The sequence below is a fragment of the Gavia stellata genome, chromosome 4 (genome assembly GCF_030936135.1).
Source record: "Gavia stellata isolate bGavSte3 chromosome 4, bGavSte3.hap2, whole genome shotgun sequence".
Lineage (NCBI taxonomy): Eukaryota > Metazoa > Chordata > Aves > Gaviiformes > Gaviidae > Gavia > Gavia stellata.
The window spans coordinates 63,847,061-63,864,725 of record NC_082597.1 but is presented as its reverse complement, the minus strand read 5'-3'; the positions used below and the strand labels follow the sequence as shown (position 1 = coordinate 63,864,725).

Here is a 17,665-nt window from a genome sequence, read left to right as displayed (position 1 = left end):
CAGCAAAGAGAAGACATTTACTTCTGTGGTACACCTTATTTGCATCACACTGGCAAGACCCTAAGTCTCCAGACTGCTTTCTATTCTATCTCTCAGAAGAATAAAATATGTGACTATGTAAAAGTATGGTTCTTTCGGCTTTACTTTGTGGTTAAATATTAAACGATGCTGTCAATGACTAAGAAGAAGGTCAGAACACACTGTATCTCCTTTCAGCCTGAATGCTAACTTCCTCCTTTCTCCTTTCCCTTCCCTCCCCTGCCGCTGCTTTCAAACACATGCAAAGATAGTCACCACCATTAATTGCAAGAGACATGTAACAACATGTCAGCTTTCCTTTTTCCTGAATTTCCTCCCACAGAGAAACAAAATTTATTTTATTACTATATTATTCATTAGAAATAAACCACATTTAATAAACCCACAGATACCTAAGAGAAAACTCTGTGTGTGTATGTACAAAAAGGAAGGAAAAGACAAAAACAACAGTGTTATTTACATGATGGACAGTTAGGTCACTCTCATATTTTCCCCTCAAAAAACCCACTATTTGAGAAGTTTGGTATTTGCATGTAATTATGTTGAAGGACAGGAACTAATCATCTGAATTGCCTCCAAACTTTAAAGCAGAATATACATGAACATTTAGAGAATAGTGTGAATCAGACAATAAACTGTAACATTAAACTGTAACAGTCACCACATCCCTGTCATTCTCGTTCGTTTAACATTTACAGGGAGATGATAGCAGCTATCAAAACTAGGACTCTGACATGACTATATGATCATATTTCCAGTCCTTTTCAACTGCCCAGGAAGAAAACATTTCTCTGGGAGAAAACTGACTGTGGCATTTGCATAAGAATAGAATATTTTATACTTAGAATCGGTGTTTGCTGCTTAATTGCCATGTGATGTTAGAATCTTATTCATGATAGCACTGATGAGTGCTGTGGAAATTCTCACAACCAAATCAGGGAAGATTATTTCATGTGGGACAGCAGCAATAGATAATATCAGCAGAAGCTAAAAGATCCTGCTTTTATGCATACATTTCTAGGAAGAGAAATGAGAAATAAAGATGCAGAAAAGTATTAAAAAAATTGTTACTTAGCAGGCTGATTTGGGACGCATCAGCTAGCTCATTTAGCACAAAAGAAATAGTTGGCAGTGGAAAGTTAGCATACACTGTATTCTCCAAGACAATTAAGTAATTTTCCATTCTTAGAGAATGGGTTTTTTGGAAAATATACTGTGTGATAACCAATACATGTAAGGTACTAAAAAGGTGGCAAATCACTGCCTTTTTCTGCAAGGTCCTATGGATGTAAAGTTAACCTCACTTTGTGATCACTTCTTTTTGGCAGTGAAGGCAAGGACCATATTTCAAGAGTAGTAGCTGAAGGAGAATGACGTCTTAATGGTGACCTCAATGTAAAAGTAGATATGGAAAAGGATCAGTTATTTTAGCGCATATTTAGCTTAAGTGACGTTTACCTGCAGTGCTTCCAACTGGTCGTGGCCGTGCCACTGATGGCATTTCCTCTGAGTATATCCCTCTGGAGGAATACTGAACGTCAGGTGGCTGCTGGTCTGGGTGCATTAACTCTGCAGGTTGAAGAAAACCTGGCCCAAAGTTCTGCCTGTGGAAAAGTAAGGACTCAAGATTACAATAAGTGAATTGTCTAATTAGAAGCAGTAATGCAGGTGTACCTCGTACAACAACTCTTTATGATGCCTTTTAATGTACATTTTAACTTCAAATGTTAAAGAAAATAATTACATCGGAGGAATATATACCTCCTTCATGACCTGCACTGCACAGGAATAGGAGTTAGAAACTCTAACAAAATATCACACAAGTGTTTTCACATGTTGCAGTCTCCCAATGCAGAGAAAAAAGTCCACAGACCTTGTTTTCCCCGTGGGGAAAAATTCATCCTCAATGAATTAAAAAATAAATAAATAAATTAAAAAGACTTCAGTAGTGATGTAGCTGCTTACCTTAGCAACAAATCTGACTCTTACTCAAGAGTTTCTGGGCACACAGTTTTGGTCTAAATCAAACCATACAAACTGCATTACATGTGTATTTCATGAACAATTATTATTTCATCAAGCATTCTGATAATTTTTCAGGAAATTTTAAAAACTTTGCTCTTTAAGATTCAAACTACTCAAAGCTGTCATTAGCACATATGAAGAGATGCGATGTATACTAAAATGAATTTTTCCTGTAATTCAGGCTAGTGCTGGTAGTTGTTGTTATATATATACACTGAAAAGAGTTAACAACAGAAACTGTCATCAATCTAACTTCATTAATTGTGCCAAGGTAATGGCCTGTGAAAGAAACCCTATAATTCATTCACAGAACAGGAATAGAGAAGGAGATGGAAATGCTGCTTTTCCTATGCTTCCTATTAACCTATCTTAACCCTGGCACAGAGAGATTGTATTTTAGAAGACTGATGGCAGCTGAGTTTTCAAGGATTATTGATTCCTGCCAATACGGTGGAGGTATGGATGCCCAAACTTCAGGTGCTCAGGGTACTAGGCTAGTCTCTCTTAGACTCCAGGTATGATCAAAGAAGAGAGACACACTCCTCAAGAGGCACTCAAAGCAAAAGATTAGGTTCACTAAATCATTTTCTGCAGGAGCCTCTCACTGGTGAGTATAAAGGAAGCAAAGTGAGACAAACATCCTAAGTCAGGCACATGAAATTATACAAAGTGAGGACTAGGGACAAGTTTTATATGCCTTTTACCATAATGGCATCTAAGCCCTTCTAGGCTATGGACTGCAACCTATCCTGTTCCTCAAGACCTCAGTTTTACACCTGTTTGTTTTACAGGAAAATCCTGTGACTGCATCTAATTCAAACTATTCTTGATTTGTGGTTTATTTGGAAAACTAACCACCTTTGTATGACAGCCAGATAGCAAAGAAAGCTGACCTCATAATAAATAGCCTGATAAAACCAAATAAGAGCCTAATAAAGCACAAACAAGTAAATTAAAGTACTAGCTACTTGGCATATAGTATTCAATGGAGGAGGTGTAAGAAGTTCAAGCTGCAACAATCCCATTGTGGAAGTACCAGAATTTCCCCAGCTCCCTTGCATACAATCCCACCTGTCCACTCATGAGATCCAGAGGAAACCATTTCCAACCAGACTTACAAGCTAGGTAAAATAAATGCCTGAATGGGTAGGTAATGTTTAACAATGTCACTTCTGTTACGTTAATCACAGTAGCCAGTAAATCATGTGATCATCTGGCCCTTTACACCTGCAATGCTGAGCTGGAATCTTGTAGCTGATAGATAACTACAATTTTTTGATGTTTTCTAAAGAAAACATTTTCTCAACATTACTGCAAATGTATTATTTTTGTGCCAATTTCTCAGAGGACTGGAAGTATATCCTTTATTGCTGATGGGTTTGTACTTGAAAGGTGCATGTTTAATAACCCATTACCCTCTCTTATCAATCTTCTTTATAATAGATAGATATAGCCACTCTTTAAAGTCAGAGATCAACAGAAGAATATAAAAATGGGATACAGCTCTGAATCTGTATCATATGAGCTTTTTAGTGCTCCTTGCTATTTCCAGACTGAGACCCAGCCTTGAATTTATCTTTGCACATTCAAAAAAATTATTACTGTCCAGTTATTTAATTAAGTGGGGAGATATCACCCCCAAAATAAATTTTACACCGCTAATCCACTACAGCTAAGTATCTCTCTCTCTGCTGTATGATGCAATATTCATTTTCTGGTAAAAGCTGTTCATTGTGCCTTTATGTTTGCCTAGCTGTTATGTGACCTAGGTCTTTTACATTTAATTTTTTTTTTTTACCGATGTTGGTTCCACCCCATTAGATGCTGACTGCATTTGTACAGAGACGGGAACAGTACGGTTGGTCACCCAACTGTTATTCCGTGCATTGGATATTTAAGCCAATGGACTATGACATGGATACATGGCACCTAATCATACTGACCTCAGGTTATTTTTCCTTCCTTTAATTGGTGCCCTGTCTCTAACAATTTATCATTATCTTCTGAATTTGAGTATAACCCCTACTCCACAACCATGACAATTCCTTCCTTGTTTTTTATTGACCAAGCTTTAGGAAACCCTCTATTTTAATGAAAAGGGATTCTTACTGTTAAGGCCAAAGACCTTGCAGATTGTTAGCTTAATTTGCCAGCACTGGCAGAGCCAGCATTTGAACTATTAATAACGATGCCATTAATTTGTAACTTACAGAAATCCAGAGTGTCTATTCCAAAGGTTGATAAACTTTTCAACAAAAAATATGTTGCAAAGATGCTATCTTGCTCAGGTATATTAACATGGGTTACAGCACTTTCTTAATTTATCACATTTTCCCTGAATGCGTAACAGGCCAAAGAGAAAATCCTCAATAACAAACAACTGGTTATGCTTTCTGTTGGCAGTCTTAAGGCTCATAATCTTCAAGGTAACCTAAATTACAAAAAATACACTGCATGTCATATTGTATGCCATTTCACATATGCTCTGAACTGAAACTGTCACCTTCAACCATGACGTAAGTAAGAAAATGTGCTTAGAGACTCCTCCTTTTCTAGTTGGTCCTTTCAAAATCAGGTTGCAGAACAATGGATAAAGGAAAGCTCTGCATACCCATTTTACCATCAAGTTTCCAAGGCAGTGAAGACTTCAGGTGAAATCTAATGAATGACACTGATACCAGTGGGATTTTTATCTCACATGGTGAACTCTAAGAAGGTAATGAGAGAGCAGCATGAGGCCACCTTTTTACCACCTTGGCTGCAGCAGCTTAGAGAGGGCGAGACAATCTGACCACAGTAAGTACCATGACTCAAGAGTCCAACTTGTTAAGTTTAACTTAATGTGTAGTTAAAATGGACACTAAACGTGGAATTAACAGTCACCTGGACAACTGTTTTCTTCTCTTTACTTGATTCTCCCACAGCAAGGCCAAGAGAATATGTAAAATTTGTTCTTCCCCTGATTTTATAATAATAGGCCTGCAAGGCAGACTTTCTCTATGAGGGTCACCATGGTCTGTAATTTGTTCTCAACTTGGCTAAAAATAGAATGAATCTGTTAATCATCTGCAAGCTTTTGCAAGTGAGTGTTGCCCTGAGGCTACAGAAACAAGATGAAAGCAAAAGTATTGGGAGAATTACATGCATCTGAGTAACTGTTTCAGGCTCTCTAAAAGCTGAAACTCAGTGGCTTACTCAGTATTTGGAAGGATATTTCTATAGCCAAAGGGCAAGAAACACATTTCTTTTAAATGGAGGCTTGGATTCCATACAGCGTGCATATGTCATTCATGCTACATAAATAAATTACACAGGCTGGATCTGGACTCTTGTACCTCTCATTTATACAGTACTTTGCATAATAATATACCAGTGCCAGTAAGAACTCTGGAGGAATTGCAAGGAAAATAATAAATGATAATTCTGTCAGTGAAAAGCTACCTTGGTAGGAGACCTGGTGCTGTTGGTGGAGTCATTCCAAATTCCATGTATCTCTGTCAGAAGAAGAAAAAAACCAAATTAAAATCAAAATGCATACCCTGGGAAGCCCACTGTCAGCCTTTTAAGTGATGAATGGCAGAGATCACTAGGCCTGTAATGTGTGACTTGATTGCAACCATAAGAGCTTAGTTTTACAAACCCAACAGTACAAAAAGATATGGGAATCACTGCTATAGTGGGCTAGCGGTCTCTTCTGTCTGTTCAGTCCTTACTTAACTTAAAAACCTTTCAAAAACACTTCGTCTCACTTGCAGAAGTTCAAGGGCTGCTCCACTGTCTACTTAGCTTAAAACTTTCAGCAAAACCAAGCTTTGCATTTATACCTCAACCAGCATCAGACTGCATGCAGCAGAGAGACCATGGGGCTCAGACTCAACAGTCCAATGGTATTATGAAACTTCTACTGAATTGTTGTGGAACTCGAGATGACCTAAAAGATTATCCATGTCTCTCAGTGCTCCATAAAACACAAAAAAATCATACATAGAAATACTGCTTCCCTATCCCTCACCTCCTGAAAGCATTTGGATGCCCTGCTGAAAAATGTGACCTAAGCCCAACACATTCTTTTTTCATTGTCAAAATCCGAACTAGAACATATATTTTAAAAAGATAAAGTTTTACTCCTGGACACAACAAGACTGATCTGTGAAAGATCATAACTAAGAAGAACAGAAAAGTTACCCTAAAGGAGGAGAACTCCTGTCTTCTCTTGTGGTTGGGATGGGAACAGGGAAAAGAATCCAAACAGCTTAAAAAGCAAGTTCACCATCTTGTGATGGTCATTTCTGAATTCTCCCAGTTCCAGAAACTGTTCCAAATTTGTGATAAGTGCTGAGAGCAAGGGCACAATAACAGTGACCATGGCTCAACTGGTGCTAACTACCTGCCCAGAAAAGCCTTTTAAATTGCATCACTCACATTAAATGGGTTGTTTACTGCCTGAGGTGGACCATAAGGTGATCCCCACTGGGTGCATGTGGTTTCCCTCCCTGCTCGAGCAGGAGTGTTGTTTACCGGCTGTCCTGCAGAGACCCCGGGTGGCGTGACGGCCGTGGAATTGGCTGCTTGGCTGCTGGGAGCCACCAGCGCAAAAGCATCATCCAGCAGCGAGTGCATGGTTTGCCGAGCCTCTTCAATGGATGGCTGCGGTGGGATGTACTGAGAGACTGGGTGGGAAGGCAAGCCGGGGAACTTCCCCAGATCAGCTGAAGATGATGTCTGAGGTTCAGGAGGCAAGTCTGGATCAGACTGGAGGAAACAGAAAGAAGGTGAAGGGCAGCCAGAAAGAAGATCTAAGCAGCCAGCTTCCAAGCCCCTGTGGGCCTTAAGTCTGAGCAACATTTTCTTTGCCAGAACCACAATCAGATAAATGGCACAAGTGCTGGTGTTGGACAAAACCTGCCCCTTACCCTCCCCACTTCTGCATGCACATACATGACACCAGCTGTTCAAATACTTCATTCAGTATCATCTGAAACACTCTGATCTCAGGTAAGGCAGTGGAGCTTTGTGCAGGAGTTACTCAGCTATAACAGAAACCTTGTGGTTTGCAAGCATGTAACGAAGTCATGCAGAGAACGTTTACTCCACCCAGAAAAAGACAATCAGCTCTGGCTACATCTTTGACTTCTCTGCAGCTTCTGCAGTTCCAAGAAATTAATTCAGTCTTTAGCTTACAACTGACCACATCAGCACTAATATTAAACAATTATTACCTCCTACAAAAACACACAAAGGGAGCTGTTAAGTAACGAAGTGGTTAGCTGCATGGAAGATGAATTTGGGTGCATCACCTGAATGGGATTCATGTAAGTGCTTCATAGCAGCAATACCCGAGGCATGCATTGCAATTACTCCCTGGGATCTTACCACATGGGCTTATTCTTCATCAGTAACAGGAAATTAAATGAGCTTTGCAGCAGCAGACTTAATACCAAAGCTCATTCTTACCACTGCATGCAGACTGCAAAATCAAGTCATCAAGATGCAAAAGCCTCCTCTACTTCATCAGGAACTTAGCATTCTGAGTACTGTCTCACTACAGATGCCAAAGGGGCTAAGCTTGCTGTGTGACACGTCTTAATTAAACAGCTTCAGATGATAATTCATTCTGCTGCAGCATGACATTAAAATCATCACACTCTTGTTTGAAGGCAGAGGGAAACCGCAGAAATCGACATTGTAGTCACTTGACTGCATATGCAGCTAATGATGAAATTCTTAAAATTATTAAAACATCTTTCAAGATGAAAACTGTCCAGGGGTTTCCAATATTGGCGTTAGGCTTAGGGAAGTCTGCTTAGAAGTGGTTAAAGATGCCTAAATACAGTTTGTGACATGGGTATGATTGAACAGAAGCATTCTCCAGTGTCTTTGCCTTTTTTAGACAGGAAACAAAATTAATTTTCAAGACATTGTTACCGCAGTACAAAGACATATTTCTCTTTCATTAATTACTAATTTCCACATTTTAAAGATGTGAAAATTTCTCATGAAAGGATCTGAGTCTTCCACTCTGTGACAGCAAAGGATGAAATTTTCTGTAACATATGAATATATAACATCCAGCAAATTGGACTAGAGTGAAACTATGTTCAACATATTGTGGAACATGCCCAGCACACTTTCATGTGCATAATACAGTGGCATTAATGAAAACATGGTTTTGGTTCTTGGCCTCTTTATTACCAAGGAATACTTGGCAGAATTTTACTGCTTAATACTGACAGACTGCCAATGAAATCCTTGTTTCATTTTAATTTACACACTAGCTACATGTGATTGAAATTAGCTACACAGACCACAGTCACAAGGCCAAAAACCTCCCATGTCACAACCATCATTACAATTACCAGACCACTCCTGTCATGCAAGAGACATACATACAATGTATGCAGAGTTATTGACTCCTGGAGGCCTTTTGTATGTCCCATCACTGTCAGTTGTGATTAACCTGTCCTTTTCCGCATCAATAGGACTACCATTTATCTGATGTCGACGGCGCTGCTTGGGAGAACGTTTTGCACGAGAACTTAACAGGAAGAAAACAAAAAGCAGAGAGAGAGAATAAACAAACAAGACAAGGTAATCACATTTATTTTTGCATTTTTTCTTCTCATCCCACTCCAGGTTGAACTCCTTGGCTCATTCCCTCCAAGTCATCCATGCCTCAAGCCCTGTTTCTCTTCCCTTTCCCAGTTTTTCATGCCAGTCCAATTAGTTAGCCTTGAATCTCTCTCCTCAAGCTTCTCCTAATAACAGTCATTGACAGCTCTCCAAACTGTCCCTCCCTCAAACTCTCTCCAGTGTCACCTCTCTTCTACATTAATCTTTCAAAGCTGTCTGTGCTTCAGCCTCCCCCAGTGCCTCTCTAGACCTCCCAGACCAATGTCTGACACGTTTGCAGCAGCAGAACAGACCACACTGCCAAGAAGGCTTTGCACTTGGCATGTTGGGTTTAACCCTACCAGGCAAACCAGCTGAGGAACCCACGTAGCTGGAGAAAAGCTGCTTTCTACCAGTGCGGAAGCAGTCACAGGTTACCAGAGCTCCAGGAACAAAGCGCCAGTATTCGTAAACCCTAAACAAAGCCCAGGGAAGACCTCTGGAAAACGTAATGCCAGGGAGGCAGATCTGTGAGGCTGACAAAATGCCTCATTACCCGGAGGGAATATGTAAAAGGTTATCTCATTGATCTGTGAACTTGCCTTTAAAATTCAGAATCTTCATGCTAAGTTGTTCAAGGGTTTCCTTATTTTGCGTCTTTTCCTCCCTTTATAAACATATTATTTCCAGCAGTTTATATTTTCCGTGTTTCTTTCTTTAGTGCTTATATTAGAAATTTGATTCCTCTACACCACGAAAGAATTATTCAAACAAGTGACAGAGCAAATACTAAATTGTTTTTAGACAGTTTTCATACATTCAGGTTTCTTTATCAAGAATTCACCCCTGAGAACTTGTAAAAGAATAATTTGAAAACAAAACATACTGGCACATACTGAAATAAAAAAAATGCTTAGAACAACTCAAACTAGGGATCCAAACGATTTTAAGTTCAGAAGTACAGGTTTGGTGTACTTTGGACACTGACTCTAAAAGAAAATTGTTCTTTCCCATCTTTGAAATCCTACCTCTTCCTGGGCTCTATGAAGACAGTAGGCACACTGCCTCCAGGGTCCAAGATCTTGTCAATCTGCATCTGTGCCTTGCGATATATTCTGTGCTGTTCTTTGGAGTCAACCACCACCACATCATCCACCACTGGAAATTCATAGTGCCCTTTGCGCTTGGCACGAAGACGAATCTTATTGCGGTGATGCTCAATCTCAGATTTATGCCTCAGGGCTGTTTGTATCTTAAAGAAGGAGGGGAGGATACAAAAAAAAACAACACACAACTGCGTTTTTCATTTGTAGTTTTTGCAAACAGAACTTTTTGCTGCTTTTCCATAAACCTCTCCTTTCCTCCCTGCCTGACCCTCCTTCCTTCCTCCCCCTCCCTCCCCCAAATCTCTGAAGGATTAAAACAAGTCACGCAATTTGTAAATGCTCTTTCTTGGAAATTTTGCAGTATCCCCATTGTCTCCCCAAGTAGATGTGCTATCATAGACAATACGATTGCCAGCACAGCAGGTGCAATTAGAGAGAGGTGGCACTTTGTTAACAACAGGCAGGAGGAACACAAAAAACTCCTGCCATCTGCCAGAAGTGACACTGCTCTGAAAAAATAAGACTAACCAGTACAGGCTATATCTACCTTTGCTTGTCAAACAGAGATACGTTTGATCAATAGTGTTGATGACTCTCACCCATTCCCTTTAATGACCTTCATCACATAAGAAGCAAGAACTTAAAGAGCTAATTGAGCTCATAACTCGGTGCCTCTGCTGAGCACGAGAGGCTGCCATAAGCTATGCAGAAATGTAGCAGCAATACAAGGGCCTGGGTCCCTAGGTGAACATGGTGTTATCAGCTCTATGTCTTCTTGCAGGCTGAATTTTCATGCCCCTCTCCCACCTTTTTTTCAAATTCCCTGGAGTGCATCTCATCATCTGGGGAAAGTTATCGTAACACCGCACTTTTAAGTCCTGGCCCAACATTCACTGAAATAATTCTTATCAAGGGAAAACACTTGGGTACCAGATCAGGTAGCAGCAACTGCTCTGCCTGTGCTGGACTAGTCCTGGAACACATCTGCAGCAGAAAATTAAAAACCAAATAAAAATTGATTTTTGGGTATTCTCTCATGAAAATCCCCAAAAAATCACAAAAGGGACATAAGCCAGACTTACTCTTTACATTTATAGTTAGAATTATATGTCTTCTGCCCATATAATCAGATTTCTGTTTTGTAGCCCTTCTTGCCTATGTATACTAGATACATGTATTTACCTCTCTTCCATAAGGTACTCAGAAACACAGTATCTTAACACAGTTAAAGGTTCCAGTAATCTTCCACTCTGAATTATGAGAAGATGCCATCTAACACTCAGTACAAAACCAGGATGCAGGTACATGGTACTATCAGGCAGTGTATGATGTGGTTTTACAGCGCATTACCTTCTCTCCTAATGCCCCAGGCATGCGCATATTCTGCTTACAGTAACCTGAGTCTCAGAGAAAGCAGGAAGTTTCTGTACTTTTACTGTCAGATAAACACATCAGAAGTTGGAAGCAATGAATGTGCTGCAAATTCACACCCCAGAATGTCTTGAGGTAACTTGTTTGCATAACCCACATCCTGAGTTGCTGAAAAGTCAAAAGAATGATGTAGAATGAAAAGCAAGGTGGGCCAGATGTTCCAATTCTCACACATCAATTAACACAACTCTTGTAAGTCATGTCCTGCTGACTAGCAAAAGGATGGTAACACAAGGTATCCTGATCATCAGATTTGCTCCTCTCTCAGTGTTTAAGTTTTGGTATCTCTTAAAAACAAGTCAGATTATCCTTCTGGACGGAAACAGGATTATTCCCGTAACTTGTCAAAATTCAGCTCCTCAGGAACTAAAGAGGAAGTCCTGATAACAAGAAACTGGATACTTTTCATATTCCTTTTGGCTGGGCATACAGTCTTCCACAAGCATGCAAAGCACTTCAAAAATACCTCTTTATTAATTTTGTTGGTCTCTGCTACTCGATCAGAAAGCACTGAGTTCTGAACTGGAGGTGCTGCCATCGGTTGCATAGCAATCAGCTGGATCTTGCTTGGGACCCGTCTGCTGGCATCTGAGGAACGCGACATCCTATCCACATGTTCAAAGATAGAGGCTGAGGAGTGCTGCTCGTTTCCACTGCTGGTCTGAGGAGGACCTAAATCACCGGAACAAATACAGAGTAAAGTAGTGCTACTAGGCTTATCTCAGTCAAATGTTAAGCTCTACAGATGCTATGCTACAAGACTATGCCATGTTTTCCATCTGTGTTTAATTTGCCCTATAGGCCTTCCAGCTGATTCACATTTAGTGTACAACAAGTTTACCCAGTGATTTGCAGATTATAAACATTTTTCCATTATGTTTCCAGAAGGTGAGCTGTCATTCTTTATTTCTGTAAATCTTGGCATTTGCAACCCCCCAAAATCTCAATCTACTTTACTCCATAAAAAGCTGTTCAAGTACATACTGCTAATGGTTCCTCTTATCAGTACTAAAAGAAATCCAAATTCCTCAAATGGAGGTTCAAAGAGCAATAAAAGATGTCTCACTGCAAAATGCAGTTCTTAAGTGATAGGAGTGATATACACACTAAAAAAAACACCCCTTAGAAATCCAAACAAAACACAAAGAATTTTACAGACATTTTACTGACTAAAGCTTTTAAAGCACTGTTTTCTTCTCTGTGACAGGATAAACACATAGTAATAAGCAAGCTGAACAAATATTGCCACGTTGTAACTTGTTGAAGAGGTTAAATCAACTCAAATACAATCGGCAAAAGACGTTATGAAAACCAATACACATGAAAGTTGTGGCCCTGGTCCTGCCAACAGTTAATCACTGCAACAGAAATGGGTCATCTCGCTCAAAAGATTTGAAATCTGCAGGATCACCCCAGTGGTTTGCAGTTAAGCACATATTTAGGTATTTTTTTGCTGGAGCTAGATATACAACAGGAACTGTTATGTGGATTAGACTTGCAAAAACTATTGAAAACTTGCAAAGTAATCTTTTGTCTTATCCACATGGTAACGCCACAAATTCTCAAACTGCTTTTCACCATGAAATATAAGCAATGAGAGACTAAGATTTGTGACTTTTCATATGGAGGAACACCACAGAGTACAGGAACATAGTCACACATCCTTGCACAGACTTCTAGTAACGGGCGGCGGTTCTCAGATTCAAATCAGAAGGAGAATCTGGTATGATTCAGATGCAGAATCAATTCTTGATCAACCTGATCCAATCCAACAGACAAGAAGGAAAAGAAAATAGACACTGCTCTGATCCATTTGCAGCACGAGCTGGTAATGAAGTATAGGATTCAGAAGAGGAGGGAATGCTATCTTCTTCAGAAGATCACAGTCAATGACTTGTTCCTTTGCTTCCCTCTTCTAGAACAAAAAGGGAGCCAGAGAGGGAAGGAATGGTATACTTTATTATATTCACAGCACATCACTTTTGGGCCGGAAAGCAATCTGGCCACAAGCTTAAGCAAAATTCTTATTTTTCATATTTCTCACACTTGATCAGTGCATTGTCAAATGTACATATTTATAAATGTTATGCATCATTTACAAATGTGACTCTCCTGTATAAGTGTCCTTAAAAAGAATGTAAACAGTTCCACTAAAGATCTCTGTGTCCCAAATGTTTTGCAAGATACAGAGCCTAAATGAAATGCATCCATCTCTCTTCTGTAGCTATTTATATGATCTTTACCATTTGTCACCTTGACAGCCCCATATTCATGCATTTTAGAAGCATGCAAGCATTGCCTCTCACAGAGAGGGGCACAAGATATATTAAGTAGTTAGCATGAATCCCTCAGAGCAATCCTGTAGCACAATGGGAATCTGAACTTCTGCATCCATCTTTCCTGTCTTCCCCATACATCAGTCATTTTTTCCAACCTTTCCAGTCTAGCAGCAGTTCTCAAAGCTCACTGACCTCCAACGTAAAATTTCAAAGGTTATTTTCATATTACTTGGTTAGCAAGGTCCAATATATTCAATTATGCTGCGCATTCACTCTGAATCTTTATAATTTCATCCATAACCTCCTTTCCTTTTGTACATAAACAAGCGCTTGGCAGAGGCCTCTTAGCTGAAACAGTTCTTAAACTCATTTTGTAAAACTGTCCGAAAGTCCCACTGTCAAATTTTGGTAAGGCTCTACAATAACATCATACGTTACTCTCTTTTGCAGAAAAGATGCACACACACACAGAAAAAATCCCCATAAGCTGCATCTGACCTTTAAATCCTCTCTGTGTGCATACACGGAATGTGTCTATAAATACAAACCAAGATGGAAGTATAGTAAAGTACATAAGAAAGCTGGAAACTGCACAGTGCTGTACACATACAACAAAAGGAGAAATGGTTTCTAACTCAACACATGAATGAGCTCCTTTAGATGTTTTGACAGAGCGAGTAAGAATGGTTTCTCATTTCAAAGTTCTTACACTATTGTCCATGGTTAGAAAATCTTCCTTATAAAGCTATCAGATGGCACTATATGAATGAAATTTTGATCTCAGACTAGACAGCTGAGGCTGAAAAATAACGGAGAGGAATTAAAACCCCAATACTGGACAAACATGTCCATGTAGGTCACATGTCAGGATCAACGTTCATCACTGTTCCCTGGCTTGAAACTACTAATTGAACTTAAATGTCAGGAAAATTAATTGCTCTGCAGAAAGCTATGATTTCATATGAAAACCAATACAGCTGGAGATAGAGGAAGGCTATTGCTTCCTGCACCCTCTTGAAATAAAACCAAGAGACACAGCAACCAAGGTGCATAAAACCTAATCCAAAATCAGGTAAAGTCAATGAGAATCTTCCACTGATCCACTTGTATTTGAAACATGCCAGAGTATGCAGTTCCAGATAAATTTCACACAGTTTCTTTGTATTCCAGCAGATTATGTCCCTAGGATGTGGCTGATGACTCTCATTAGTTACTTGTACAAACCCAACAATGGAAAGCATCATAGCCAGCCTTATATCCATCCTTCTCTACTGTTATAAGATGGAAACTGCTATCACAGGACACAGTCCTTAATTTATCACTAGATATGTTATGCATTATCAAAGACAGCATCAGCTTTCTCCTGCCCCATCTTTGCTATGTCTCAGTCCTAACCAGAAAAACACTAGTTCATGAGAAAATATTTATGCTTCTTTGCAGGTAGCTTGCATTTGTCTCAGGCTTCCAGTAAAGACACTAACTCTAACAATATCTCTGACTTGTTTATACAAAGCTAGTTTCAGGACCAACAGCTGCCTCAGTTTTCCTTCTTTCACTGTAATGTTTTCCTCAATAATTTGAAGAATTGGGAGGAAATTAGAAAAATGTTCCTAAATCAGATGACAATAATTTGTGTTACTGAGAATTTTTTATACTTCAATAGCTCAAAAGCAATTTTGGTTTTTTAGACTCAGAACACAAATCCTTCATCCTTAAGATGTAATTGCAGCTACCCCAGCACCTCTATTCATATTTGTACTCAACTACCAGCTCTGGTTACTTACCCACTCTGTTTGCTCCTGACAACATAAAGGAAAAAGAAGAGACAAAACAGTAACTATTACAAGTAATTCAGCTGGAATGGCAACTGGAAAAAAACACAGCAGTAAGATGATTGCATTTACTTTTGAAAGAAACACATGAACTTGGATCAAACTGCCAAGCCTCAGCTGCACAAAAAGTGAGCTGAATCTGCTATTTAACAGAGACCTCTCTGCAGACAGTGCCTCCAATTCTGAATGCTAAAAATAGTCCCTATGATTACCAAACTAGAGGCACCAAATGCTGAAAAAATAGTATATTTGATCCAGTAAGGGCATGATAGGTAAAAAGGACACATTTTACACAATATCCTTGCTGCCTTTGCCAGATAATTCACATGCAGCAATACCTAACACTTCTACACCAAAAGGAAATGTTAAAACTTATGAAGTTTTAAGCCAGATGGAAAATGATGAGGCAAAAATGGAAGTTCCCAGGTAAAAAGAAAGGGGAGAGCACTAAATTAGGGCAACAGAGTTAAAGTCAGATAGGTTGGAGCAACTCATAAACCATCCTGAGATGAGCTCTGTCATAGCATAATTGTTTTCCTATATTGGACTTGGGCATGATTTCTAGTCCTTAGAGCAAACCTAAGGCACTGAAAACAAATATAGCATCAGTACAGTATCTTCTTTTTGTAAATTGTGTAAAGTACATACATCATACACCGCCTGCTGAATTATTAGGAAGCGTAACCTTCTAGTCACATTAGCAGATCCTGTGCTTTGTTTTCGTACATGTTCATTACAGAGGAAAGCCTGCTCCATCCCCCTTGCTCTTCCAGGACTAGTCCACATTATGAAAGTTTAAGAATCATACATTATTTAACTTGCTGTTTAGCTACCCAAGAGCTAGCAGTTTCTATAAACTATGTTACATATTCCGCAATTTCATTTCTTCAACATAAGCAAAAACTGACAACTGTCTGCTATGATCTGAATTTCACAGGCACTGCATTCTTCAGTAGTCATCTTTACATCTCAGCTGGTATTTCACAGAGTATGTGGAAAAACATTTAACATACCAAAGAGACTGCTCACAATGTGGTCAATACTTTCTTCTTCTCAGTTTCTGCTGCTGTCAGGACCATGTGTATTAAGAACAGATGGGGATATCACAAACTCCTTTACCAGATATTCAGTATCACAATATTCTCTAGGAAGACTACTGTGATTTAAGGCAAAGATCTGGAAACTAAAACCTCAAGCAAGGAGCAAGCCATCTAAACCCAAAAGGCTCTCAGAAAAAACACTTAGTGTTTGTGTAGTTAACCACACACTTTTAAACAGGAAAAGAATTTAAAAGAAAGTTTTAATTAAAAAATGAAAGTGGGTTTTCAGTGTTTTACCAACTTTTCAATGAGGAAAGAAATATATCTTAGGGTACCTCCGAGACAAATGGTGGCACTTTAACTGGAAGGAAGATGGTTCTTTAAAAAAATTCACTGTTATTAACATATTAGCACTGGATTTTCATCTCCTAAAGCACAATCATGAAGGCATTTTGATGTCTGAATTAGAACTTATTTGTAAAACTTTTACCTCTCTCGTCTCTTTTTTTTAATCTCACTTTTTCAAGGTTACAGTTACAGACATATTCCCATGCTGTATCAAGTCCTGCTGTGACCTCTATTGCCCATGTAACTGTCTGCAAGATTGCTACCATGAGAGCCACAATTAGGCCTAAATGGAAAGAGGTTTGCTGGGGGTGTGTGGGAGAGAAAAGGAGGGAAGATTCATTCCTGCTAAGCCATTAGTTTCAAAAGCTCGCTGGAATGAAAGGAATGTGTAGATCTTCAGTTTCAACAGCAGAAGCTAAACCAAAAAGGAGAGGAAGAAAATTTTCTGTGACACAAACCAGAAAAAATAACAGCCAAAGATGAGTTTAGAAAAGTTACAGCATTAGAGTAACTCTTCAAACTCAGTAAAGCACTGCCAGTGCACACAAGGAAAAAAAGAAATAACAAACCCTTCTTCACTGCCCTGCGTGGTTTGCCCTCATTTGCAACAGTTGATGGTCTTGCAGTTTCTTCTCCTGTCTCTTTCCCACTGGATTGTTCACTTGCTGTGGAGTCAGCATCTGATGGTGAAACTCTGCCACAAACATTAAAAAACAAACAAACCAATATGTAACATTAGTTTGCAAAGCAGCACAGTTCTCACATGCAAAGAATCCTGTGCTAAAGTATCTTGTGAAGACTGCTAATGTTTTCCTCTGTTTATAAGTAAATTCATAAGAAATTATCATCATTATTCATTACCATGATGTTCCTGTTGTTGCGTGTGAAAACTGATTGCAACAGGATTCACGTGTGACAAGATTATTAACCAATCTTTCCTTTAAAATACACTTCAA

At 39.2% G+C, this 17,665-nt stretch overlaps 1 protein-coding gene across 1 annotated transcript in view; it reads right to left on the bottom strand.

Annotated features, from left to right (window-relative positions):
- KIAA1549 (KIAA1549 ortholog) overlaps positions 1–17,665 on the bottom strand; it is a 147,283-nt gene that overhangs the window by 5,914 nt on the left and 123,704 nt on the right. The window contains exons 12-18 of the mRNA XM_059816902.1: positions 17,279–17,403; positions 11,677–11,882; positions 9,702–9,925; positions 8,455–8,599; positions 6,583–6,816; positions 5,506–5,558; positions 1,498–1,643 (exon numbers count right to left, since the gene is read on the bottom strand). Of these exons, the coding sequence (XP_059672885.1) occupies positions 1,498–1,643; positions 5,506–5,558; positions 6,583–6,816; positions 8,455–8,599; positions 9,702–9,925; positions 11,677–11,882; positions 17,279–17,403 (1,133 nt within the window). The remainder of the gene's footprint in view (positions 1–1,497; positions 1,644–5,505; positions 5,559–6,582; positions 6,817–8,454; positions 8,600–9,701; positions 9,926–11,676; positions 11,883–17,278; positions 17,404–17,665) is intronic.